Source organism: Hemibagrus wyckioides, linkage group LG21 (assembly GCF_019097595.1).
Source record: "Hemibagrus wyckioides isolate EC202008001 linkage group LG21, SWU_Hwy_1.0, whole genome shotgun sequence".
NCBI lineage: Eukaryota > Metazoa > Chordata > Actinopteri > Siluriformes > Bagridae > Hemibagrus > Hemibagrus wyckioides.
Genome location: NC_080730.1, coordinates 17055851 through 17081967, shown reverse-complemented (window position 1 = coordinate 17081967; position 26117 = coordinate 17055851). Strand labels below are relative to the sequence as shown.

Sequence of the window (26117 nt, the reverse complement as noted above, 5' to 3'; positions counted from 1 at the left end):
TATTCCTTAATGGGAAAATGGGAAGGTTCTGGGAAGTTATATTTGTATCCTGTAAAGAGAAGGTTGTGAGTTCAAATCCTCAAAACCTTTAGCAAGGCTCTCAGGTCTTTCAGCTCCATCACTGGATTGTATTAGAAATTACGTGGAAATAACTTTGGGCTGTTTTTTTTATCCACCATGTTGCATTTTCCCTCTTTTAACATGTTCAAAAAGAAAGACGTACGACACATGACAGCACTCTTGGGGGGAAAAAAATGATAGAAAAATCCATACACAGAGAATTGTGTGTGGTTTTGAGAATTTGAATACATGTGGCACTTCAAACTCGGCATCTGTGCCGATCTTTCCCTCAAATTTCCAGTGTTTGTTCATATGAAAAGTTACAAAACACTTACACATGCCCTTGAACAACAAGCTTTTCTGACATAATCATAACACATCCGCTGACGTGTGAAACGGAAGGTTTTAGACAGATTCCCACCCTTTCACAGTGAAAGAAAGAAAAGGAAAGGAAAATAAAACAACATCGCACTCTATTGTGTGCTTTCATCTTCTCAAAGCATCAGTGCTTGGGTTTCTCTCCAGTGGAATGATTATTATACGGCACGTATACAATATGTTCGTGTTATTAACACAGCCGAGGAGGGATCTCGTTATTTCGGCCCAGGAAATGACTTCAGCGTGACCTCTTGGGGAAAGCCGTGACCTCAGCCTGGCCCCTGCCTTCATTAGACCTGCTCTTAGGACTTAACTGGAAGTGTAACTGTAGACACAGAGACAAACACGGCGAGGAATTACCATCACACATGCATGTGGAAGGCAAAGTGGCAGAAATCAGGAAAAATCAGGCTCTTTATTACCTAAAGGTGAATTGGCTGCACTGGGATTAAACGCAGCTCTCCACTAAATCACAGACCTGATGGTTATCACTATAACACAAATATTAGCGATGGTTTCCAGACAGAACTCTAGACTTCTCTTCACACATTAATGATGTCAACTTTAATATATATTTTAGTTTAAGCAAAGACTTCCTAACACCTGAAAGATAGTGGATACTGCAGAAATCATTTAAGTAGAATAGGATAAACTTTTTTATGAGACATTTCTCTCTGGGTTTTAGCTTTTAGTTCTGTGGCTGTTTGGCGCCACCCCGTGGTGATGATATGCAACGTCACATAAGAATCAGAATCAGAGAATTTTGTGATCTCTGAAATCCTCGGGAAAATTGTACAAAAAGCGTCACAAAACTGATTACAGATTCTCATAAAGGATAAAACATGAGGATCTCCTTACAGAAAGCTTCCCTAACTATTCCCAACTACATCTGTTTAACTTATAACATGAAAGTAAGGTTAATAATATAACTTTGAGAACAAAATTGTCAGTTTTACTCAAATTAGGGTGATGCAAAAATGAGTACACCCCACTGAAAGTCTCTGGAGCAAAGCTAAATTTTAGACTACAAATGTCTAATTTAACAAGAATTCAACCAGGGGTCAGTCTAATCCATCATTACACAGGTGTCCAGCAGACAGTGGACTATAAAAGGGTGTTACTTAAAAAAAAAAACCCTTCCCATTTCATGCTGTCAGCAATGGTGCCACATGGAGTAGAAATGTCACAAGAAAGGTGTACAAGAAGATCAGCAAAGCTTTACTTATCAGTCAGAATACTGTAGCAAAAGTGGTACAAAAATCTGAAACAGATGAAACTGCAACCATCTCACAGAGACGTCCAGATCGTCCACGGGAGTTAACACCTCGACAGGAGCGTCTTCTTATGAGAAGGGTTGAAGAAATTCGGCATGCAAGTTCACTGCAGTTATCTAGAAAGCCAAACTGGGGTGACTGTTTCCCGTGACACAATACGGCGTACACTGCAGAGGAATGGCATGCATGGGTGCCGTCCACGAAAGAAGCCTCTCCTAAAGTCCAGGCACAAAAAAGCCTGCCTAGAGTTTGCCAGGGCCCATACTGACAAAGATGAAGACCACTGGGACTCTGGAGTGATGAGACCAAGATAAATGTTTTTGGAAGTGATGGCTTCAAAACTGTAAGCTGTCGCAAAGGTGAGGAATACAAAGAAAAATGCATGGTGCCTACAGTGAAACATGGTGGTGGCAGTATCCTTATGTGGGTCTGCATGAGTGCTGCTGGTGTCGGGGAGCTGCATTTCATTGATGGCATCATGAATTCACAGATGTGCTGCTCTGTACTGAAAGCGAAGATGCTCTGTGCCCTTGGTCGTCGTTCACTTTTCCAACATGACAATGATCCTAAACACACATCTAAGGCCACTGCTGGATTTCTGAAGAAGAACAGAGTGAAAGTGATTCAATGGCCAAGTATGTCTCCTGATCTGAACCCAATCAAACACATATGGGGAATTCTGAAGAGAGAAGTTGAGCATCACTCTCCATCCAGCATCCAGTCTCTAAAAGAGCTCATTATTGAAGAATAGAAAAAGATAGAAGTTGCAAAATGTTGCCAACTTGTTTATTCCATGCCTAGAAGACTTTCATTAAAAATCATGGAGGCCATACGAAGTACTAGATGTAGTAGTTTTTGTTGTAGGGTGTACTCATCACCCTAATTTGAGTAAAACTGAAAAATGTGTAATCTAAGTTATATTATTAACCTTACTTTCATGTTATAAGTTAAAGATGTTATATTGAACTTAGTCTTGTCAACATTTTGGAGATTGTTTTTGTGTTCATTGAGATATTGTTTAAAATGTTACTTTTCAAAGGGGGTGTACTCATTTACGCTGAGCACTGTACACCAATCAAACATTATGACGCACATTATGATGAAGTGAATATCACTGACGATCTCCTCATCATGGCACCTGTTAGTGGGTGGGATATATTAGGCAGCAAGTGAATATTTTGTCCTCAAAGTTGATGTGTTAGAAGCAGGAAAAATGGGCAAGTGTAAGGATTGGAGCGAGTTTGACGAAGGGCCAGATTGTGATGGCTAGATGATTGGATCAGAGCATCTCCAAAACTGCAGCTCTTGTGGGGTGTTCCCGGTCTGCAGTGGTCAGTATCTATCAAAAGTAGTCCAAGGAAGGAACAGTGGTGAACCGGTGACAGGGTCATGGGTGGCCATGGCTCATTGATGCATATGGAGAGCGAAGGCTGACCCGTGTGATCCGATCCAACAGACGAGCTACTGTTGCTCAAACTGCTGAAGAAGTTAATGCTGGTTCTGATAGAAAGGTGTCAGAATACAGTGCATGATGGGTCAGGACTGTTCTGGCAGCAAAAGGGAGACCAACGCAATATTAGGCAGGTGGTCATAATGTTATGCCTGATCAGTGTAATTTGCCTGTTTATCTGTCATGGCTGCCATACAAATCCCTCACTATTAACATACTAAAGAGGATTTTCATAGAAAAGTGGGTCCAAAAATAGGTCATCCGATCATTGATTATTTTCCATAAAGGCCCAAGCGTTTTAGTAGTTACTTAATTACATAATATCGGTCATTCAAAAAAATAATTCACAAGACTATAATTTATGACAACCTGTTTATTATCAATTTTCAAATTTTGAACTTAACATTCGGTATTTCCTTCGTCCCCCAACACACACACACACACCGCTTGTGTTCATCCAAATAATTCATGGTATGAAAGCACATTTACAAAAATGTAAAATTATACAAAAAAAATTGGAGACAAGCCAACAAAAAAAATGGGGGAGAAATTTTCAAAACCATGCCATCCATCGTGTTCAGAGCTTCAGCATTTTTGCTTTTGTTTCAGGGCAGAGCAAAGATTATAGATCAAGTGCCAAGAATGCAAAAGGACAGAAATATTTCAGGAGATGTGGCATGACAAACATGAAACCTGTCCTCTCCTGAAATGATCCCATCAAACAAACAAACAAATATGAAAATGGACAAAACTGCATATAAAACCCATGACTTGAGGCATTTCCCTGGCGATCAGAAACAAAGAAAGGAAATCTTGACGGATGAGTAAATGTGTATGTGCACACCCCTCTCACACAGCCTATAGGATGAAAAAGGCACAACACACACTGTAAGATGGCCGGTAGTGCTCATGTGGGTTAAACATGGCACAGAGTGTGTGGTTGAGAGGGCTTTGGGGTATATCTCGGCGCTTTACAGCACTGTGTGTGCACGTCGTGTGCTTTACAGAGCGTCAAGCAGGCCATCGATGCGCGAGATCAGCTCCTGTCTCTTGCCGGTCAGTGATTTCTCTGACGCAATGTACGCCTCCTTCTTCATCTTGCCAGTTACGAGGCGCTCAGACTCCTGGCAGAACTGCAATACCAAGTCCTTCACCTGGCCGTCCAGCTTCTGGATCTCTCCCACCTGAGAAAAAAAAATATAAATAATTAAAACAATTCCACTTAAATTTTAATCTTTATAATAATCAAGCGACCTCCAGTGCTAAGTAATTAGTTGCAATGAAACTGTGTTGATTTATCACCAGTGTAACTTATACCTTCTCAGCGAGGTCAGATCCTTCAGCTTTAAGGCGGGCCTGCAGGCCAGCGATGTCATTAGTCAGGGTGCGGTGCTCCGCCTCCAAATTCTTACGACCCCCATTTAGGGCACTGGTGTCACGTGACTGCTTGTAGCGGTTCACTACATCATCCATGTGTCTGTACAGACCGAGCCTCTTATTGACCAGAGTCAGGACCTGCTCTGTGATAGAGGCCACCTTCATCCGAACCTCTGCTGCAGGGTCCTAGAGGACAGAAACAGACAGATTAAGGAATGTGTTTAGGGAAATACTTAGCACAACCTAGAGAGATTTTCATCTGGAAGATATTAGATTCCTGAGATGTTTAACTCGGGTGTAAGCATTTGTGTCTTCTCTGTTATGGCTTCAGTGCAAGAAACTCCTAGTGTTTTGTGTAGGTGCACATGATAGGATGATGTAAAAATTTCTGTAATCATTTTGCAGCAGATGAAACCATCCACACCTTGGTGATGGAGAAGTCCAGACGAACGTAAACGATGACTGTAAAGAACAAGATGTAGAATGCTCCGACCACCAGCAAAGGCTCCTGCAGCATCAGGATCTTATTGAAGGTGTAGTGAACCTGGAAAGGTAAAAACACATGAAAATAAATTACAAATAACCCCATGGGTTCTAGGAGTATTGTTTTAGTGATGTAAAACTGCATAACTACACAAACAGAGCTCTAGCTTGTGGCTATGCCTACAAAATGGAATGTGCAAAGTTATTTTATTGCATTAAAAACAGACGTTATAGGAAATTAACCAATGAAGGCATGGTGTGATGTGGCCCTGAAGTTGGAAAGATTCCAATACATCCCTGAGTGTTTTATTCTTAATAAACCACTTAAAAATTTTCCTTGAGATAAGTTAGTTCCTGTCATCACTTCTACAAAACAGCTGTCCCGACATCAGCCTCTCTTTTTCTCGTTACAAAGTGCTCATACGGTAGATTCCTTCCACAAACGTTAAACAAACCTTATAGAGAACTTCAACATATCAACAATTCCTGCAGCCCTGCTGTACTGAAGGAGACTCTCAGCATCACTGTATCATGTTTATGGGGGACGTTTGGCACTACATCTCTTTAAATTTATACCCCATATCCTTACCACCATGTCCTGAATATGCTGCTCCACCAGGTTCTTCTTAGTGGCCACCAGAACAGGCCTGCCAAAAGTGTCCAGGTAAGTGTAGTGCAGCTGGTCAGGGCTCCTTTCGATGGGATATGGGGTTTCCAAGTGCACATTCCTGAAGAAAATATCAGATTATATGTTTCATTTACTAAACAGTAGGGTTATAATAAAAGCAAAGTTTCTCTAACTGATTTCTAAACACTTCATCAGGTAATACAAATAGATGGGAATTCCTGATGTAAACAAACAAACATGAGATACCTTGCTCCCTCTGGGAGGATCAGTTTGACTGTAAGTTGGTCGATAACCTGATCGTCATAGACATGATCAACCAGGCGCATTTTCAAAGCATACTGATCACCTGTGGAGCAAAAACAATCAATAAATATCCAAATATTAAATGAGCTCTTCAACATTAAATGCAGTTATTACAATAAATAAATGCTTATAAGTTATTTATGTGCACTATTTTAAATCAAAGTAATGTGATGCAAGATCAGCATTTTAAATCTTTCATAAGAAAAGACGCACCCAAGGTGTAGAGGTACTCGTAGCTGGGGAGATTGTAGCCGATGATGTAGTGCGTCTTCCACCCTCCAAACAGGGGGAAGCGGGGGCGGACCTCGACCTCAACGGAGTCTTCCAGGACTTGCAGGTGAGAGGTGGAGATGTTCCCGATCTCGTCCCGGTAGTACACATCTTGAGCAGAAGCGGGGAGGATCGTCTGGAAGAGGAGGAAATTGAGCAGGGGGGAAAAAAAAAACAGGAACAATGATACCGGTCCTTTATAAGAAAGTAGTATAATTTAAGATGGTAATAAACCAGGATCAAACCTTGAAGGATTTGATGGAGGAGATGCCACTGTCAGACTGCCTCTGATAGTCGTAGCGGGAGAATGGCCCCTTCAGGTAAGCCCCTGTGTGTCTCAGGTCAATGGTTTCCTCCACAGCGATGTTGCCCCAGTGAGAAACCTCAATGGTGCGTGTGATGCTGCTGATGGTGAGGAATGGTGCGTTGTTCTCATAGTGGATCTTCATGGTGTCCTACAAGCAAAAAAAGTGCACACATATAATGGTTTAAAAGATTCTCCAATCTAAACTAGGTAGGATTCCCAGACAGCAAACAAATATATAGTTTTTTATACATTAAATATGAATTAAAATAATTGAAATAATTGAAATAAATACTATTTCTTTATTAGTACATCCTTTCTCCACTTCCAAAGAAGCAAGAAACCAGAAGATACAATAAAAGACATGAGGTGCTCCATCACATCCTGTTTACCTGACTGAATGCAGGGACATCCTTGAAGGGGCCGTACTCGATAACCTCTTCATTTTTACTCGGGTTGCCCAGCTTGGTGTAGCTCTCCACGGTTTTGGAGGCGAGGCGCACACGGGTGGTCTGGCTACGGGTAGGGTAAGGTGAATACAGGTAATGATTGCCCAGGAACACCACCAGCTGCCTCTCGGCCTGTGTGATGTGAGTGGGGAAAGGAGTGAGGACATGGCTGTACACCGTCTCCACCTTCACACGCAGCTTAGCACCGGCTACCAGAGCAGAGGGTAGCTGCGCCTGGAAGAACGTCCCGCTGTAAGAGAGCGAGAGACAGTGAGTGAGAAGGCAAGGAGTGATTGAGACTCAGTTATGCATAGGGCATTGAAACGCTCTTTCCATCAGAACTCACACAGGCATAACTAAGTAGCTGTTCTATCCACAATCAATCATTTCATTCATGTCTATTTCCTGACTACTCACTTGGACTGTCATATCTATCTTGATAAAGTATCTATCTATCTATCTATCTATCTATCTTTTCTATTCCATTCAGAGTGTGATTATTCTTCAAGTAATACCATTTGATATGCAAATAATAACGACTCATGACTGAATAATTGTGCAGATTTGTTTATAGCGTCATTTGGTCACTCCTACTGACTTGCATATGCATTTCGAGCTTGCACTTGAACATTTTCCCTAAAAACAAGGCAACACTGGGTCCGTCACTCACCTCTGTCCTTTAATGGACGTCTCCCTCAATTCTAAAGCTTCATCTTCTTCCTCTTCACCTTTTACCTGGTTATAATAAGAGAACAGAGAATACAATTTAGTGCACTTTGTAGTGTACTCAAACAGGAAGTCATTTGAGATTCAGCCCAGGTGAACAAGAAGTTAATGACTTAAAAAGTGACGTGCATTAAAAAAGGCACTTGGTTTTAATAAACAAAGTCGCTTGATTTTTAATTTGGGTCATAATGTGTTATTTGTCCTATAGTGTAGTTTGCTAACGTGCTGCACGCGCGCAACAGAAACCCGGAAGTGTCTGCTTACACACAGCGCTTACGTGTCACGCAGACAGTGGCGCTCTGCAAACGCACGCGCTAATGCTAACGTTTTCACACACACACACACGAATTAAACATTGCTTACGTGACAAAGTTAATAAAGAATTTTCCATCATGGTCATTTTTGCACCTTCCGTCCAGCCACGCTTATTATTTAAGCTTTAGGAATTGCATAAAAGACACATTAATGATAAGCTAGTTTCGCTAAAGTAGCTAGCGCTAATAAAGAGGTAGTATAGAATAGCTAATTCGGAGCTGTATAATTATTACATGTACATTTAGTAAAGTGGTTAAATTAAGTTGTGGTAAGAATTAGTAATTTGTAAAACAATGTACGAGCTTGGTTAGTAGAGTTAGCACCGGTGGCTAGCAAGCTAGCGAAACGACTTCGGCTGCGTTTCAAATATCTTCATATTCCCTACATAGGTAGGGTAAGTAATAATGACGTCCACACCCTATGTAGTGAACTTCACGTATAATAAGGAGACATTTGGGATATGTCCATTGTTTCAGACTGGATCCACTGTAACGTTTAGAGATTTTGTGCAATATACTTACAGACGCTCCGACGTAGGCGAGGTGTGGAGCGAGCTCTGGCTCCAGAGCGATGATAAAGCTCTGTGCCGCGGAGTTTCCATGGTTCACCAGGAGAATTTCAGCGGATATTTTGGCGAGGTGCGTGCTGAGGTCCACCGTCCGCTTCACCTCCTCATTCACCAAGCCGTCAGCCCAAACTCCACACAACAACCCGCCGAAAAACAAGAACCAGCGGCACGAACGCGGCGTCATCCTTGTTCTCTGCATGTTTGGATACTTATATTACCGATTTATTAGGAAACAAAAATATGAATGAGACGGCGCAGTGCAGGCAGGCCCCGTCCGTCCTCTGCTCCCGCAGCCAGCGGTTGTTTTCCCACCCGTTCTCCGACAAGCCGAGCTAGGATTGGCTAGTAGTAAGCGCCCACATGCGCATCACTGATTGGACAATTGTGCTACGACTTGAAATGATAACCAAATCATAGCGCAGGAGGCGGGACTCCTCCGAATACGGGTAGGACTGCTGGAAGGATGACGTTTCATTCATTCATGCAGTCCGTGACGCAAGCACGCACAAAAATAACCAAATTTATCGATTAAATTATTTTCTATTTTTTAGTTAAAACGATTTTTTTTAATTATCTGAAAAGAGAAAGGACAAAAAGCATTGAGAATGGCAGTTTATTGAAGCACTGGCTCAGCAGCAAATGATATTGTTCTATGAAATTCTTTAAAGTTCATCTAAATGAAAATATAAGAAAACCACACCTCATGAAAAAAAAAAAAAACACCTACTTCTGGTAGGAAACCACTTTACTGAACTAAAGCTGCGTTTCAAAATGCTTACAGGCAACAATAAGACGGTTTTACTTTCCTAACCAAGGACAAGGTCTTAAAATAAACAAAGTCATCGAACGACTGTTTCACAACACTGTATGAAAGTCTCTCTATCTTAGAAATGGCGCATGGAAAATGAAGGCATCAACAATCGTAGAAGATTTCATGAAAATCTCTATCTTAGAGCAACATTTAATAACGAACTAAAACACAAATTCGTTCAAAGTGCTAGGAGTCAAATCACACACACACACGAACACAAAGGACTACGTTTTACAAAACAACACATTCAGACTCTAAAGGTGACTCTTGTGTTAGCCGATGAACAGGAATGAATCGTTATAACGGATCGTGTCAGATCTCAGAGTGCCACAGTTCAGTGTTTTCTTAACGTGAAGCCCCCTGACTGAAGTCATCCAGTTAAACCCGATGAGTTGAATCGGATCTGTTAGGAGGCGCCGCTGTGGCACTCCGGTGCTGGTTTAGATGTTCTGGACATTGTAGGTTTGTCTGATGTTTAGTGTATCTCTTAACATGAGGTCTCTCAGGCGCCACAAGGCATCGGCCATGGTGGTGTGTGCCCCTTTGCTCTTCAGCCAGTGAGACGGAAGTCTGCTCTCCTGTTCTTTCGTGAGGCGGACGTCTTTTCTTCGAGCTGATATAACGCGCGGACACAGAAAAAGAAGACATTTTGCTCACACTGTAATTATCATGTTTGTAGTTTAAGTGACTAACTCACTCAGGCTCTCATTAAACATCCTTTCAATATCTGTATATTGTAATCTCGCACATCCTCACCGGACAGCGTCTGGTCCCATTTGCTGACCGTAGACGACTCTGCGTTGAGCCCCTCTATGTACCTCAGGTAGGCCTCAGAGTGGAGGAGCCGTTGTGGTTTCGGTGGAGGAGCCACGAATATTGGGGTGGAGGGCTGCTGGAGGGAGGGTTGGCCCACCTGCCCTTGTCCTGGGTAAGGGGGCGGGGCCTGTTGATTGGCACCAAGCATCCCTGCCTATAGAGCCACATGATAAGAAGATAAGATAGATACATGACTAATTTTTTGCTTAGACGTATAATAAAAATATACCGCGAAAATCCTCATTACTGAAACCATTACTCCATGTCTGTACAGTGTTTTTGAGCCGTGAGTTTTCCACAATTAAAAAGCAAAGTCTAATATGAAGCCCTACCCTATAAATAAACAAAGATCTTGAATAAGACCTTTACTTTCTGTTTTTCTTTTTCTTCCTTTCCTTCCATTCTTTGTCTTTAATAGACAAAATGTCATGTTACATACTGCTAACAAAGTAAAAAAGTTGAAGTTTGGTTGCAGATTTAAACATATAATGATGTTATATATTAATGACGAACCTAAAGTTTCCTTCATATTTCTGTGCACTACTTTACCTGGGCTCCATAGGAGTTCGCTGCAGATCCAGGGCCCATTCCATTCATACCTGGGAAAACATTTTCAGTAAGCACACACAGTGAATAAAAGCACTGATTCGGTGTATGTTTGCGATTATCTTTTCCCACAAAAGTGAACTGAATCGGTGCTCTAAATGAAATTAGGCTTAAAATCTGGGGGCAGTTGCAGCACTGATTTACAATGAAAGTATGCTACTGAAAAAATATCTGACTATCACATTAAAGTGCAGCTACTACAGCCCTCTTTTGTAGGGTTTCTCTCAACAGAAGCTATTTCTCATGTCCAGCTCAGGCTGGTTAGTTCAAGCCCCTGAGCCTATGGTACAGGTAGCCCCTCCGGTTTGAGTTTGAGAGGCAGACAGGAAGCAACTGCACAGGTGGAGTGGGCATGTGGCTGTCCTTACCCGGGTAGCGCATGCCAGGGAAGCCATACATGCCCGGAGGGAGATAGCGGTGTAAGACAGGCAGGAAATGCGGCGGTATGCCAGCCATGCTAACAATGCCATTAACTGGACCTGGCAGCGGCAGCATGGGTGGCCGAAGAAAGCTACCCATCATGCCTTTGGGGATTGAAAGGAAGGAAGATGGCAACACACACACACACACACAAAAAAATCCATGCATCAGTAAGACATGCAACTACGTATGGATAAGGAAATCATATGCTTTGTCTTAACAAAAGAAAGCAAACTGTCTCAGGGATGTTAAAATAAAACAACTAAGGGTTACATACGTATATTGATACAGCTCATGCACATGCAACAGATTAACTAAAAGATTTGGAGAGTTTTAAGTGGAAGTATGATGCTGCATTCGATATTATAGTCAAATTATTAAGGATGAATTAAAGGAAATGGGGACTGGAATGAAAAGGAAGTGTGTTAGCAGTTAGGCTTCTCATTGCAGCTCTGTGTGGCACCAGTGTGGTGTTTCCACCAGCGCAGCTGAGAGGGGTTACCTGCCATAGGAGTCATGCTGTGGTTAAGCATCCCCATAGGGCTCGGAGGGGGAACTACCCCCATGAGCGCCCCTACTGGGGTACCTGCTCTCGGGGAGTTCTGCTGCTGAGCCGCTCTCTCACGCTCCTGCTGCTCCGCCACTTTGGCTGCTCTCTCTGAAACACACACACACACACAATTGATTCTGAACGTTTAATCTTCATGTTTTGATCTGGATTTCATATTCGCTTGGCTGTAAAATTGTAAAAATGCATGTACACAGTAAACTCAAATATTTTTGGGAAAAAGGCCATAAAGAAAAGTATAATAGCTACAGTGCTGGAGAAAGATTTTATCTCCTTGTTCACACACACTAGTGTATTCAGCAGAAGTATCGTTTCTCACCTTCATACTCTGCTTTCTTGGCCGACTCCAGATTTCTCCACTCGGTGCCCACGAGACGGCTGAGCTCGCCGAAAGAGAAATCCGGGTGCTGGGCCTTGATCACTGCCCGCATCTCGCTGCTGAACAGGATGTAGCCGCTCATGTTGATCTTCCTCTTCGCGCCCTCCTTCTTCGACAGGCCCTTAAAGGATTTTGGTGTGGACTGTAGGACAAAAAGTTTAACAATGTACAGCCTTAAATGTTTAATTTATTCATTCGCTGATTTGCAGATTTGGACTCTTTTTAGATTTGGGTCGAACAATGCTCCAGTGACCTGTATCGGCGTGTAGGACAACATGTCCAGATCGCTGTGTAGTGGCGCCTGGAGCTGAGACATTCCCTGTCCGTCCAAGCCGTCCCCATCGTCCTCACCCAGGTCTTCCAACTCTTCGTCTGTCATTTCGGCAAATTTGGCCTCCAGCTCCTCGATCTTCTTGTCCAGCAGAGGAGATGGTTCCTTCTGAGGCACAATCAGCTTCCTGTCGTGTTGCGTTATTTACACAACAGCAGCCATTATATTAATACACTTGTTATAATAAGTTGCCATTTCTATAGAAAAATAGTTCAGTTACAGGTTTTACACCATATATATAGTTTCTTCTAGTTTCTATGAGATGTTTGCTTAGAATTTTTAGAAAGAGTCTCCAGTTTCTGTGCTTTGTAACAGTCAGACATAAAGCCATGGTTGTAGGATTTTTTGGTTCAGGAGTGTCTCTGTAACATGGCAACCTGCATTTATTTGTCATTTTAGCTTCAAGAAAGAGAGTTGTTTAAGGGACTGTTTATAGCCGTTTTAAGTGATAACAGGAAATCATTTGTTTTGTGGACATTCTACAACATTACACATAGCTATACACAGATAAAAGTAAATGGCTGTAGAAGAAGAGGAATAAAACACTATAGGACATGCTGTTCAGAAAAATCAGCTCTGGCAGCACACCAGACCAACATGTTATAACAAAGGAAACTGACCTAAAATAATAGATTTCATCCTCGACTACTTTGGCAGAAAGGGAGAATCGCTTCAACCCTTTAAACTTCTTCATCTGCTTTTCGCTCTCAATGTAACGACTCTCACACAGCAACACGTCATCTTCAGGCACTTCGGTCGGACGGCACGAAAGGTAGTCTTTGAATGAGGACACTGTGCACTTTCCTGAAGAACAGGCAAGCCAGGTATGAGACATTGAGTTATTCTAGAATGGTTATTGGACAAACTTTCATGTAACAATCCAAAGCTGACTTTTATAGATCATAGACAGAGTAGTGAAGGGTACCAGTAATGCAGGTCATGGGGCAGGTCTCCTCCAGGTTGCTTAGAAACACCTCCTTTTTATAGAACATCTTGGTGGGCTCATGTTCGGTCTCCTCAGGATAGATGAAGATGGGCCCGAAAAAGTAGGCGGCCCCATCCCGCACCCACATTTTCTCAATCCTGTTCCATCACACAAGCACAAAGGCATCCAACATGTTCAATCATCCAAATTTCTGCCAGTGATTGCATGAAGTTTAAAAGAAACCAAAAGAATGTCTTAAATGTACAAAACAAGAAGGCCATTCATGTTAAATGGTCTACCTGCCCACACGGTGGCGCACTAGGCCATGGGAACGGATGTAGACGCAGTCTCCCACTTTCAGCCACATGTCGTTGTAGCAGAGCTGATCGTAATATTGACAGCCCGGCTCGCCGTTGCTCATTTCCACGGGAACGTCCTCCCTCTCCTGCATGCGAATTAAACTTTTTATTATTCACACTGCGGTCACTTGTGTTTTCTATTCCTTCTGTGCAGCTCTCCATAATTTTATTGTCTTCCAACTTCCTTGGAATCAGACACTATTTAAATAGCTATCTATGAGCCCAGTTGTAATTGTTGTACATCATGGTTTTATCTCATTTAATAAAAATTTTGTCTTGAGCAATTCGGAGGTGACTGTAGCAAGAAAAAACCTCCTTGAGATGTCAAATGACCTTCTGATCATGGCACATCATGGATCATTCATCTTCAGTACAGCATCTAATTTTTACTCTCACCTTATCAATAATCGCGGCCACAATTTTGTTGTCCTCTGTCGGCTCGGCAGCTTTCTCACTTTCGGGTTTCGGAGCAAACATAGAGGCCACCCGGACAACAGGTAAGGGCACGTCACGAGGGACAAACTTGACCGAGCTCAGGGGCATGGTCCACATCTTGATCTTTTTGAACGATTTGGTTTTGGCTGAGTAACGGGACTCACAGACAAACACGTCCTCGGGTCTAAAACCCTCGGGGCTGAGCTTGAAGTATTCCTGAATAATAAGAAATAGAACAGCGGGGAAAATAAACAGACCAAAGTGACAACCATTCTGCTATTTAGTTATCACCAAGGTTATACAACCGAGTCAAAAGACTTTACCTTAACAAACATTACAACACATTTTCCCAGAATTTTGTTAACAGGAATTTTATTGTAGTAGTCACTTTTAAAGACTTCCTTCTCCAGAAATTTGCGTGTGGCGAGATGGAAAGTCTCATTGGGTCTGTAAAACCAGCAGCCATAAAGCCATTTCTCTCCTACAGAAAAAAAAGATCTCACTTCAGTCCTAAAAATATTCAACATCACATTACTTGTGTCTAGTTTTAATCCGTACCTGTAGTCTGTTCATAGTATTAACACCCTTTCCTATAGTTTTGCTGAAGTAATCCTCATAGTACCTGTGTCATCCTGCCAGAGGCGCTCTATGCAGACGATGTGAGGCTGGAGGTTCGCTTCAGCAGGCTCTACGTAGACGTAATCCCCTACGTGATACATTCTATCACGAAAACTGCAGTCCTGGCTGTAGGTGCGCTGGAGGCCTCCTTGCCAAGTCCCGGCAGATGATTCCTCACTTTTCTCTGCTTCTGGGGTGTGAAAGAAATAGTGATGATACATGACTGTCCCTTTACTGAACAATATTAAAATAGCATTTATTTATGCTAAAACACTCACATTTTGTGAAAAATGACACTAAATGAAATCTATGGGTACTGTATTTCAAGATATTTACTTTAAGTAGCATGAGTGTATGACTGAGGATAAATTGGCAAGAACTCTACAAGAACGTTGCAGATATTATTTAAGATATATTTAAATACACAGATTATAGTTTTCTCGAAAGACTAATGATTATTATACCTTTTTTCTCCTCCTCCCTTTTGAGCTTGTCTTCTTCAAACTCTCTGGGCAGCTTCTCTTTCTTTTCTTTCTCCACATCACTGTGCAGGTGTTTGGAAGTGTAGCTGAGCGCCGGGGTGAGCAGGATCTCTCCGTTCTTACACAGTTCATCTCTGATCCGGATGAAGAAGTGCTGCAGCTCCACCGCATCCTCAAAGATCTCGGAGTCCGTCCTGTGACAGAACCCGTTCCTTTATCAGCACTCGGAAAACATAACAAAAAAAAAAGGAAGCTCTAATCATTATGGAACCTTACCTATGCATTCTCCTGGCTTTCTCTAGCACTTCAAACATGTGGTCCTGGAAGACGTCTAACCTCTTGTAGCGCCCTTTCTCTACGTTTGCCCTTATGATCTCGAAGTTCAGTCGAGGCCTGTCGGGATTTGCCGGGTCCTCGGCTGCGACCTCGGCCAGCGAGTCACTATAGCAACGACCTTCGTCGTCCTGGTGACCCAGAACTGAAAAGAAGAGGCTGCGAATCAGGTCCTGGATGAGGCGAGGTACGTCTGGGACATTAGAGTCGTCGCCTCCTTCCAAGTCCCTCCTGGTCTCCAAAAGTACCTTGTGAAGCACCAGAGCATCTTTATAGATGAGCGACTCGGGTTCGTTATAGGTACAAGCGTTGTTAAACATCAGCACAAGGTCCTCCACCAGAGCATCCACGTCCTGGTACTTGTTGGCCAGCATGTGGCTTTTGATCCGCTCCATGTCTATAGGCCTCTTAATGGCCAGATAGTAGTCCGGCAGTTCAGCTCGGGATGGCAGGCGCAGGAAGATGGTGCTGAGCCGACGGCCTCGCTTGTCTGTGTAGTTCTTTACCGCCTCGTAGAGCTCGTTCAGCTTCTGCTGCAGTGGCGTCAGGTATTTGGACTTCTTTGGAGAGATCCCACTCTTTCCTGGAATTACATATAGTATAATGATATGCTGTAATGATATCAACCAACAGTAATAAAAATCATTTTAATAAGAGTAGTTTATTATTTTTAATGCATTCTGTTTGGTATGAAATTAAATAGATGAAGATATTACTGAAATCTATTTCTAGGCCAGAAAAAGACAAACCCATGCTCTAAGTCAGAGTAACATACTTATTTTGAGCTTTGGGGAGATGATGTCCTCCTCTTCTGGAGCAGGCCCGAGTTCTCGCTTTTTCTCCTTCATAATCTTTTCCAGAGTGTTAGCATCATTATACACCTACAGATAAACCAGCGTGTGAGATTAGTACAACCACAATTTTACTATTACTATTAAACAGGCTTTTATTTTGCTTTAAACATATAAAACATATTAAAAAAATCCTAGACACTACTCTGTTCTGTGCGCTTTAAAGAATTTAAGTCTGCAGCTTTAAAGTTCCATACAATCTGCCTCAACACAGTGCTGCTAAATTCTTGATTCTGACTGGTCAGAAAGTACAGACTCATTTCTGTAACAGCAGAAAGTAGTAGTACACTAATACATGAAGTATATCATCAATATGGTGATTTTTATAGTAAGGAGACATTTAGGGTCTCCAGTGTCAGTTTTATGATATAAAAAAGACTGCAAGAGAAAAGACTTTGCACTTTCTGGGTTTCAAACAAGCTGTGTTAAGAGGCTGGTGAGCAAGTGATGTAATTATAAATGGCTAAAAATTTTAATGTTATTGACTAATTGCTGTGGCTTCGTTTAAGGCTGCAACACACAGCCTCGTCTTGACAGAATGCCCGATAATTTTGATTCTTTACTTTTTGCAATTCTGTTCCTGATTAAACTGAGGATAGTATCCAGTCTTTATGGTCACCATTGCTTTGTCATTGCAATCTACTCCACCTGTGATCCTTCTTCATTGTAGTGTCTCGCGTTGCGGAACATCAGCTTCATGTCCTCCAGCATGGTGTCCTCGTTGGCGTATCTATCCGTGCGGATGTTGTGTTCTATAGTGCGCAGGTCCATGGGCTCGAGAATGACCTTGTAGTAGTCTGGATAGTCTTTCTTAGAAGGTTTGACCATGAATAAGTCGCAGAGTCTACGACCGGTGCCGACTTCTCGAGCCTCGGTGACGACCTGGTACAGAGACTTCAAACGGTTCTTCTTCGTGTTCTTTTTATAACTTTAATGGAAAAAAACCCCCAAATAATTCAAATAGAATCTAAAACCTTTATAAATAATTTATGGAAATGAATTGTTTAAGATTTTTTAAACTACTATCTTCTAAACGATGGTACCTCTTGCGTTTGGTGGTGCTGCCATCTGACAGAGTAGAGGACAGCATACTATCACCATCCTCATCCTCTCTTCTTCCTAGCTCTTTTCTTTTCAACTAAAACCCAAACAGACATATTTCAATTTATTTTAATAGTGAAAACTGACTCTGACGATGAGCCAAGACTGATAGCAAAAACTTTACAGCTAAAGCAAATCGGGGGGGGGGAGAGAACCTGAAGAATGTGCTGCAGTTTCAGGGCACGTTTGTAGATGTGGGAGTTGGAGACGTTGTAGCGCTTTGCGTTTTCAAACATCATATTCAGATCAGCGTCCATCTGTTCCACGCTCTCGTATTCGTTATTCTTCATCTTATCACTGAAAACAGGAAGAAGAGCTTCAAAGAAAATCTAAATTTGAAAAATGCTGCTTGCATAAGTATTTAACCCCACAGGGTTCAGACGCTCCAGATGAAAGATATTAATTTGGCCTTCACTTGTATACTAAAATAGATTTTCTGAAACAAAAACCACCTTGATTAAAAAAGTGACTGTCCATTTAATGGAAAGTAGTGAGAATGAAGACTAAATTGCAATCTAAAAAGTTAAAGATAAAGAAATTGGTGGAAATTTATATATCCAAGAGGTTGAATATCTCAGTACGCACAGCTGGATCAATACTGAATGCTTTACAGTAGGTAAGTGAAAGTCAAGATCTAACTCCTAATCCTACACTTTTAAATAAGAGGGTGATGGATGCGACACTGGGGCTGGTGCTGTAAGGATCCAGAAAATCTCTTAGGAAGTTGAGCATCCTTTGTTTTTTTAACCCCCCAAAACATCAGTAATTATCAGAGCACATTTGGGAAAGAAACACTGGCATTGCTTTTAACACTGCAACATTTTGAAGTCTTTCTCAATTCCTATTCCTGTCCTACTGCAGTTTAGACAACCCCCATTTTTTTTCAGTTTTCTGGTCAATACTGCCACCATCGATGGCTTAGCCTTAGTCCACATAGTCATTAAACATAACTAAGGCTCAGAAAATGCTGTCTTGTTGCCTGGTTTCCTGAATTGTTTGGTGGGAGGGTGTTTTGGTTTCGCATCATCCTTTCCTCATCTAAAGTTCATATAGATAATATAAGATAAGATTTTTTCCCCATCTCAAATGCTAAGAAATATGTCGGTACATGATGCAGGAAAAATTAATTCGTTATTTTTCTACTTCTATATTGCAGTAATTACTAGAACCAGAACGTTAGATCACATAAGTACATTTTAACCACACTGCACTGGCTCCTAGTAAAATATTTTATTGATATATATATATATATATATCTTACTGATAACCTACAAAGCAGTGAATGGTCTTGCACCTCAGTATCTGTGCAAACTTATGCTTTTCTAATGATCCTCCACATTTCCTTCGATCAAAAGGTGAAAATAATTACATTTATAATTTAATTCATCTTTTAAACAAAGTCAGTCTTCAGTGTTCATATTTGGACATGTCTTTTATTAATGGCTTTTACATAAAAGCTCAGATCTGGACGGTTCGTGGGCACAGAGTGTTCTGGTAAACTCAGATGTCTGGATGCTGTTCCCCCACATGGATAGCCAAAGGTTTTCCATTAGAGTGCTGTGTTTGATAAGGCACAGATTTGTGTGTATGATTTCTTGCTTTCAACACTTAATTACTCAGCAAATATCTTGAGATTCTAAAGATTTAATGATAAAAACGAAATTGAAAATGACTCTGATGCTTACTGAAGATACTTTCACCATTCTTTGACAGTGTATGAAGCTGCTCTGTGATCATTTCCTTTGCTAAACACGCTATATAAATGAAACTGAACTGAATTGGAGAATATGTATAAATATATACATAGGCTAAGAGCTAAGGGCATTTGGGATTTGGCTTAAACCAGTTAAATTACCAAGATGTATACAGAAAAATATTTCCAGACATTACCAGCTGAGAATTGAGCACCATGTAACATAGCTGACTCAATACTAAGCGTTAAACAAGCTAAGTGCTCTTCTTAAAATAAACTGAAGCAAAGATGAAGCCAATTGCTTCTGATTACAATTAGGACACTGGATCTCTGGAGGAGGATCTGGAGCTCTCTAGTGGGAGAAACTGGTCTAGCAACGCCGATGTTTGCTGTCCTGCCCCCTTTACAAGGCGAAGACGTCAAAAGCATTGTTCTAAACTAGTTAATTAAAAAAATCAACAGTTATGCATGCTAGTATATCCCTGAATAACATCAATCAACTATAACACTACAACTATTATACTATAACTGTTCTAAGCATATGCATGAGATCCTAGGGTTAGGGTTCAAGCTAATGCTTATGCATGTGCCATACCGAATTTGCTGGAGGGAAATGGGCTGGCTAATCTGCTGGAAGTAGTCTGGGTAGTCCTTCCTAGAGGGCAGCTGAAGAAAAGGCTCAGCTATGAGCTGCCCTTGACTGTTTCTGCCTCCTCGTATAGCCTCATACATCTGGAAGATGGGATTGGACATGTCCATGTTGGAGTGGATGCTCTCAGCCTCTGATTCGCCCTCATCATAATGTACCGAGCCTGAGTTAACAGAGGTACAGGCAAAGAATTTATCAGACAGAGTGTAAACTCAACAGTGGATGATATAAGCTTGTTGATGTGATGTTTGAACACACAGACTTGCAAAGTGTATCATGCAGAAATTTACCACCATAAATAAGAAAAAAGTGTATTTGGTCATGTGACCTTATAGATAAACTGCAGATACATGCTAAAAAAGTTCATAATGTACATATAAATATTTACACTACACCGCTGTGGAATTCTCCATTCTGATTGGCCAGGAGGTATAGATTAATTTTCTATAATAAACACAGATACGTGTTCATGTGCTGTAATTTAACATACAGCTATTGTTGCTGTTAAGGTGATGTTTTCTGTCAGGAATTTTTATCTCATCGGTCCAAAGGACTTTGTGTCTATAACTTGTAGTAATCCCTCTGGTGAAAGCTTCACTTGATTGTTTACTTTAACACAGATACTCCTACCAGGAGGGTGTTCTTGATCTGGCAAAAAAAGAATTTGTCTGTAATCCACCACAGAAACACAGCTTTTTGGTGTTCCTGAGCTCACTGGTGCATTCTTTCATTTTAAGAATAGAGTAAACAGTTGATCTGGCTTTCTCTCTGATGGGTTTGTTTTGATTTTTACAGCGTAACGATGACTTGGTTCACCATCAGTGACAGTTCTTTGGACTTCAGATACAGAGAGTTAACAGCAACAGATTCCAAATGTAAATTCTTCACTTTGCAAACCTTTTATCTGCTTATTTGGAAATAAGATAATGAGGGTAAAGCACATGCCTGGGCAGGAAATAGCTGCCCAGCCAGTTGTGTAATTACTCATGGTGGGGACATAAAAAATATCAACTGGAAGCTGAAAGTCTGCATTTGAATCTAAATGAAAACTAATTCATGTGTTTTCAATTCAAAGTCTTCCCTACTAGGAAGATGCACTGCTGTAACTGGAAATCAGTCATAACCAGTAATCAAAAGGAAGGTACCAGTGAGAATGCCGTCTTCATCACTCTCAGAGCCGTACTGTAAAGCCATGGTAATTGAAGAGAGCCTGTCTCCGTGCACAGATTTTCTGTTCCTAATTAATCCAAAACAAAACAATAGAAAACGTTTTACCTCACTAGTCAATCTCTATGCTTTTTGCTTCGCAGAAAGAAGAGAAACGTGTTTGAAAGGACTGACCTGATACGGATGCTGCTTTTTATAGGCTCCATGTGCTCGAGCTCCATCTTCCTCTGGGAAAAGATCTTTTTGATCGTGTTTGCGTCCTGCGGGTTCATCGTGACACGTTATTACTGCGCTCAAAGAACAATTTAACAATCTGCGTAGCTGATTTAATAGTATACATTATGCTGCACGTTGCTTGTTCTGATATGGTACTGTTTCTATGGTAACAATGAATTTTACAGGGTTTTGTATAGCAAAAGTTCACAATCTAAGCCTAATAATAAACAATAAAAAAAAAAAAATACACAATGACTGATGTAGTGAAGACGTTTCTATTTATTTCTAAAAGGAGTCTGCAGTGCCTGTGCTTTTTTAACAGTTAGGGAAAGTCTTCAGGACTGAGGTCTTTTTGTTTTCTCGTTCAAATAACAGACTGCATTTTTTGGTCATTATTAACTTCAAAAAGATGCTGGTGAAGGAACAACTGTTTATAGATGCTGTAACATGAACTATAAGATAAGGGACTAACTTATGTTCCTCAAAAATAAATGTTACTATAAATTATTAAAGTACAATATCGTCCTTTTAATAAACATAAATCTATAACTTAAATTTTGTGGTCAACTGTTGTGGTATATAAAGAATAAAATATTTCTCAATATTGCTGTTAAAAGAGTAAAAGGCGATGTTTTATTCCTCGCTTATAACGTATTCACATATTATACATTACCTTGAACACCTGCGAGCCGGGCTCGTTGTAGGTTTTAGCGTTTTTGACCAGCAGGTCGATGTCTTTGGACATATGATTCACGCTTTTGTAGTAGCTGATCTAGAAGGGAAATAGATCTCATTTCAGCGGAAATTAAATGTTGACAAATATCTGAAGTGAAATTTGTATTAGAGATACCTGTATCCTTTGTGCAATGGCCTTGAGATCTATTGGCTCTTTGATAATAGTGTAATAATCCGGATATTGCTGCGAATGAAGCAACAGTGAAAATATATTATGAAAATATAATTAATGTTGTGTTATGTGATGTTATGTTATGTTTGACTCCTACAATTTTAGAAGGAAGTCTCTGGAAGAGTTCGCTGACGAGTCGTCCGTGTTCGGTGTGTCTCAACACCGTGTCGAGCAGCTGCTCCAAAACCTCCTTAAGACTGGCTGCAGCCTGAGGAACAAACCAACACAATTTATTCCTCGAGCTCGCACAACACCGATTTATTCACATCATCACGAAGAAAGTTTGAGAATATTCTCTGTCTACTCTCGCCTCGTCCTCCATGGCGCCTCCTGGAGTTTCTCGTGTATCGTCACCATCATCGTCGTCTTCGTCATAGTCTCCTCGCTGAACAAACTCATTCTTGGTGCGAATGTAAAGGTCCCATAACTTACATGCAGCTCGGTACTCTGGGGTTTCGGGCTGAAAAAAAAAAACCAAAAATGAGAGGATTGTCTTTTTTTTTTCTATCATAGCACATCATTTTATGTGCTATAATCAAAATAATGAAAAGATATATCTGGTATATCTCAAAATGGGGTGCACAATAATTAGAAATTAATATTTAAATAATAGATTATTTTTTAATTATTTAAAATAATAATAAAATAATATATTATGAAATAATCAATCAATAATATATAATATGCTTTTGCGTAAAATTTAAATTATTTGACCTAAGAAAAGGCACACTATTTTTACTACACCAAATATATTTTAAATATGAATAAAGTTTGATATTTAGTGTTTTGTGGGACAAAGGTTTACTTAAGATTGATTGCTTATGATTGTGTTAATATTTTTAAATATATATTTCATTAAGGGCGCCAATAATTCTGGATTTGACCGTCTGTGAATATATGATGTCTTAATATGATTATATAGTGTAGCTAATAAACTCTTTATAGAGTGATGCCCTGCCTTGTAGTAGGTCTTAGTGTTGTTGAAGAGGAGCTGGAAATCGAGCGTGAGCTGCTCCACATCGTCGTACTCCTCCATCTTCAGCTTCTGCTGGATCTTCATCATGTCAATTGGCTGCGCCACAACGTCGTAGTAATCAGGCTGATTCCTTTGTGGGAGAAGTTGCTGAGGATTATTTTTCACTTACATTTCTCTGACAGAGTGTAATGTTTCAGCTTAGTCAGTATATTGAGTTCCAGCTCAACGACTTTTATTAGGCCTTAATATTAAGGCAAAACTTTATTAGGAACATCTGTGTACCTCCTCATTCATGGCGTTATCTAATGAGCCAGTCATTTGGTGAATCTTTGAAACAAAGAATTGAGGCTGTTTTGAGTACAGTGTTCCTAATAAAGTGCTTGTAGAGCACTTTGTGCGTCTCACCTTCTCTTTGGTGCTCTGATGAAGAGTTCACACAGCATCCTGCCCTGTTCATCCTTATAGTCTCTAATAGTGTTGTAAAGTTCATGACACACTGCAATCTGAGCGGTAGAAAACAGACAGCACAGCGTGTGTAAGACAAAAGAAACAAGCATCTATTTGGCAAGATAAAACTAGTCTTGGACAGAGCTTAAGAAAGGAGTGTGTGTAATACTGGAAAAAATGTACGGATTGTACAAAGACTGCCATGTTTCCTGTACAGCTCCTGGAACACACATGGCCTTAAAGCCCTTTCATATGCAGAAACGTCTGATAATTCACAACAATCACACTTAAAAATTAATAAAACAGCGCCGCTGAATTCTCGAATCTGATTGGCTACTTAATTTTCTATTATAACAGCAGCTCTGATTATATAAAAGTACTTAATCTATTTTGTTATTATTTTCTTGTAACAACTAACACTGTGACTCGGATGGCTTTCATAGAAGGAGTCTCCAGTCAGCGCTTTGTAACAGTATGATTTCCATCACGGAAAAGTCTTCCGGGTTACTCTCTAACATAAGGCGGTGTTTTGTCTTACTAACTTTGAGAGAAAGTGATAATGGGAAGTAATTCCAATGATTTATGGATGTTCCACAACATGAAGTGACTATAAACGGATAAGATTTACGACATGTTAACTTTCTGAACGATTCGGAATCCATGCACGGTATACTGATGGATATCTTTACTTTAAATAAAACATTAAACATTAAATAGTGCAGTGTAAATATGCAGAGACTCAGTAACAAACTCATACAAAAAACAAAGTATGCTATAATTTCTTCTCTGCATAAGGAAAACCAGCACAACGCTGAGCTACTCACAGGATCAACCGTAGGAATATTTGCTGTTCTTCTTCTCTTTCGGCTGGAAGAGGAGGTCGGTCCCGGCTGGCTGTCTTCAAAGTCTCCACCGCTCACGCTGCTGGACGGGGAGGTGGCCCTCCTCCGCTTAGAGCCCATGGTGAAGGTGAAGCTGAAGGTTCCTAGATGAAAAGCAAAACAAAACTTTCAGGCACCGAAATGAAAAATCCTTGCAAAGTGTGGCTCGTGGTGGCAACAGGCTGAAAACATTCCAGCTTCTCTCAGGGGATCCCCAGACGTCTGCGAGTCAACTCTGTGATATAATATCTCCAGCGGGATGTGAGTGATACGGCTCTAGAGAGAACCGACCAGGGGGTATCCTTGTATGGTGTCTTAACCACCTCAATTGTCTTGACAGGATTTCTAAAGAGTAACGACTCTACTTCCATATTGCTGAGCTCATTCCTCACATCTATTTTCTTCTGCTCTGCACCAACAAATGCAATCAGTATTTACAATAAGATCTCAGTATCTTGTTGGTATTGAATCCTAGTGTGACCTTAATAGCAGGTAATGCAGAATGTCTTTACACGTGAATAGTAATACTGAATACTGAATATTATTTCACCCATTTTACCTTAATGGTTCTCGTTATAATTTCCTGGACACTAAACAGTTTTGTTTTTAAACCTAATCTTAATGATCATTGATTTTATATGGCATGCATACCATAACCATAACCGCTCACGTGCAAGGCTGCACACATGCATGCATGCATATTTCCTTTGCAAAGACAAATGCATGCACAGAAAATCTTCATAAACCTTTTAATGAGTCCGGATTTTGCAGAGACCTGATATAATTGGTAATGCAGCACCGTTATGTGCGGTTGAGATGAAGTGTTTGGGTGACAGGTCCTCAACAGCGTCGCTACCGTACACAAACACAAAGGCAACGTCCAAAACAGCACACTAACGTCCTACATAGCACGTCAAAAGCACCGCGCCGTTTTTATGTACTATTTATTACTCGCACACTATCCAGTACGCTAGTATGCATCTTCAGACGTAGCCGAGCTAGCAGCTAGCCGATGATTGTTCTTCACCGGCGCTTTTCTATTCAACACCGGAGATGCTAACTAACCGTGAACAGCTGAAGTGGCGGGGAAAAAACCCACTCGTGCCCACACGAGCCTTACCTGCAGTTTCTTTTCAGCCTTCTTTGTGAATGTAGGCAAAACATTCGCAAAAACCCTGATTGATTTATTACGGGGGGAAAAATTAACCATTTGGAGTGCGTTATTTTTTCGCACCCGTATACCGAGACGTCCCGCCTCCTGTGCTCGGATTGGCTAAAGCAGTTCGGACAGACAAGACGGCATGTGATTGGGCAGTTGGGTAGTCATTAAGCGTTTATCACCATAGCAACCATTGGACATAAACAATGGCTATAAATAAAGTGGAAATGTTTTTTTTTTTTCATTTTTTTTTTTTTCATATTTGTAGTTATTTTTATTCTATATTATATGGAATATAAATATGAAGAAATTAATGTTTAGTTCAAAATGTGAAAAAATGCATCGTCTTCTTTTTATTATTATTATTATCATTATTATTATTAGTAGTAGTAGTAGTAGTAG

General features: G+C 40.8%; 2 protein-coding genes across 5 annotated transcripts; both read right to left on the bottom strand.

Moving 5' to 3' along the window:
• Positions 1–3520: 3520 nt before the first annotated feature.
• rpn1 (ribophorin I) lies at positions 3521–8909 on the bottom strand. The gene is made up of 10 exons (XM_058373035.1): positions 8539–8909; positions 7647–7711; positions 6920–7226; positions 6469–6678; positions 6167–6359; positions 5897–5996; positions 5612–5750; positions 4964–5083; positions 4480–4725; positions 3521–4346 (listed from the first exon to the last, which is right to left on the bottom strand). The coding sequence occupies exons 1-10, from the start codon at positions 8782–8784 to the stop codon at positions 4164–4166; spliced, it is 1809 nt and encodes a 602-aa protein (XP_058229018.1). The 5' UTR covers positions 8785–8909; the 3' UTR covers positions 3521–4163.
• A 281-nt stretch (positions 8910–9190) lies between these two features.
• Positions 9191–25944, bottom strand: pbrm1 (polybromo 1). Of its 4 annotated transcripts, none has more exons than XM_058373031.1 (30): positions 25677–25944; positions 24500–24660; positions 23634–23731; positions 23211–23358; positions 22557–22712; positions 22350–22460; positions 22196–22264; positions 22019–22117; positions 21304–21389; positions 21108–21199; positions 19909–20125; positions 17776–17917; positions 17563–17657; positions 17168–17447; positions 16444–16549; positions 15612–16251; positions 15318–15529; positions 14858–15043; positions 14559–14716; positions 14197–14451; positions 13741–13886; positions 13442–13599; positions 13137–13320; positions 12439–12643; positions 12126–12327; positions 11741–11896; positions 11187–11342; positions 10762–10811; positions 10153–10366; positions 9191–10009 (listed from the first exon to the last, which is right to left on the bottom strand). In XM_058373031.1, the coding sequence occupies exons 2-30, from the start codon at positions 24635–24637 to the stop codon at positions 9837–9839; spliced, it is 4932 nt and encodes a 1643-aa protein (XP_058229014.1). In that variant the 5' UTR covers positions 24638–24660; positions 25677–25944; the 3' UTR covers positions 9191–9836. The 4 variants fall into 4 exon arrangements, with proteins under 4 accessions (XP_058229014.1, XP_058229015.1, XP_058229016.1 ...); XM_058373032.1 differs by having other exon boundaries at positions 22563–22712; positions 25677–25942; XM_058373033.1 differs by lacking the exon at positions 11187–11342 and having other exon boundaries at positions 25677–25941.
• Between the last annotated feature and the right edge of the window lie 173 nt (positions 25945–26117).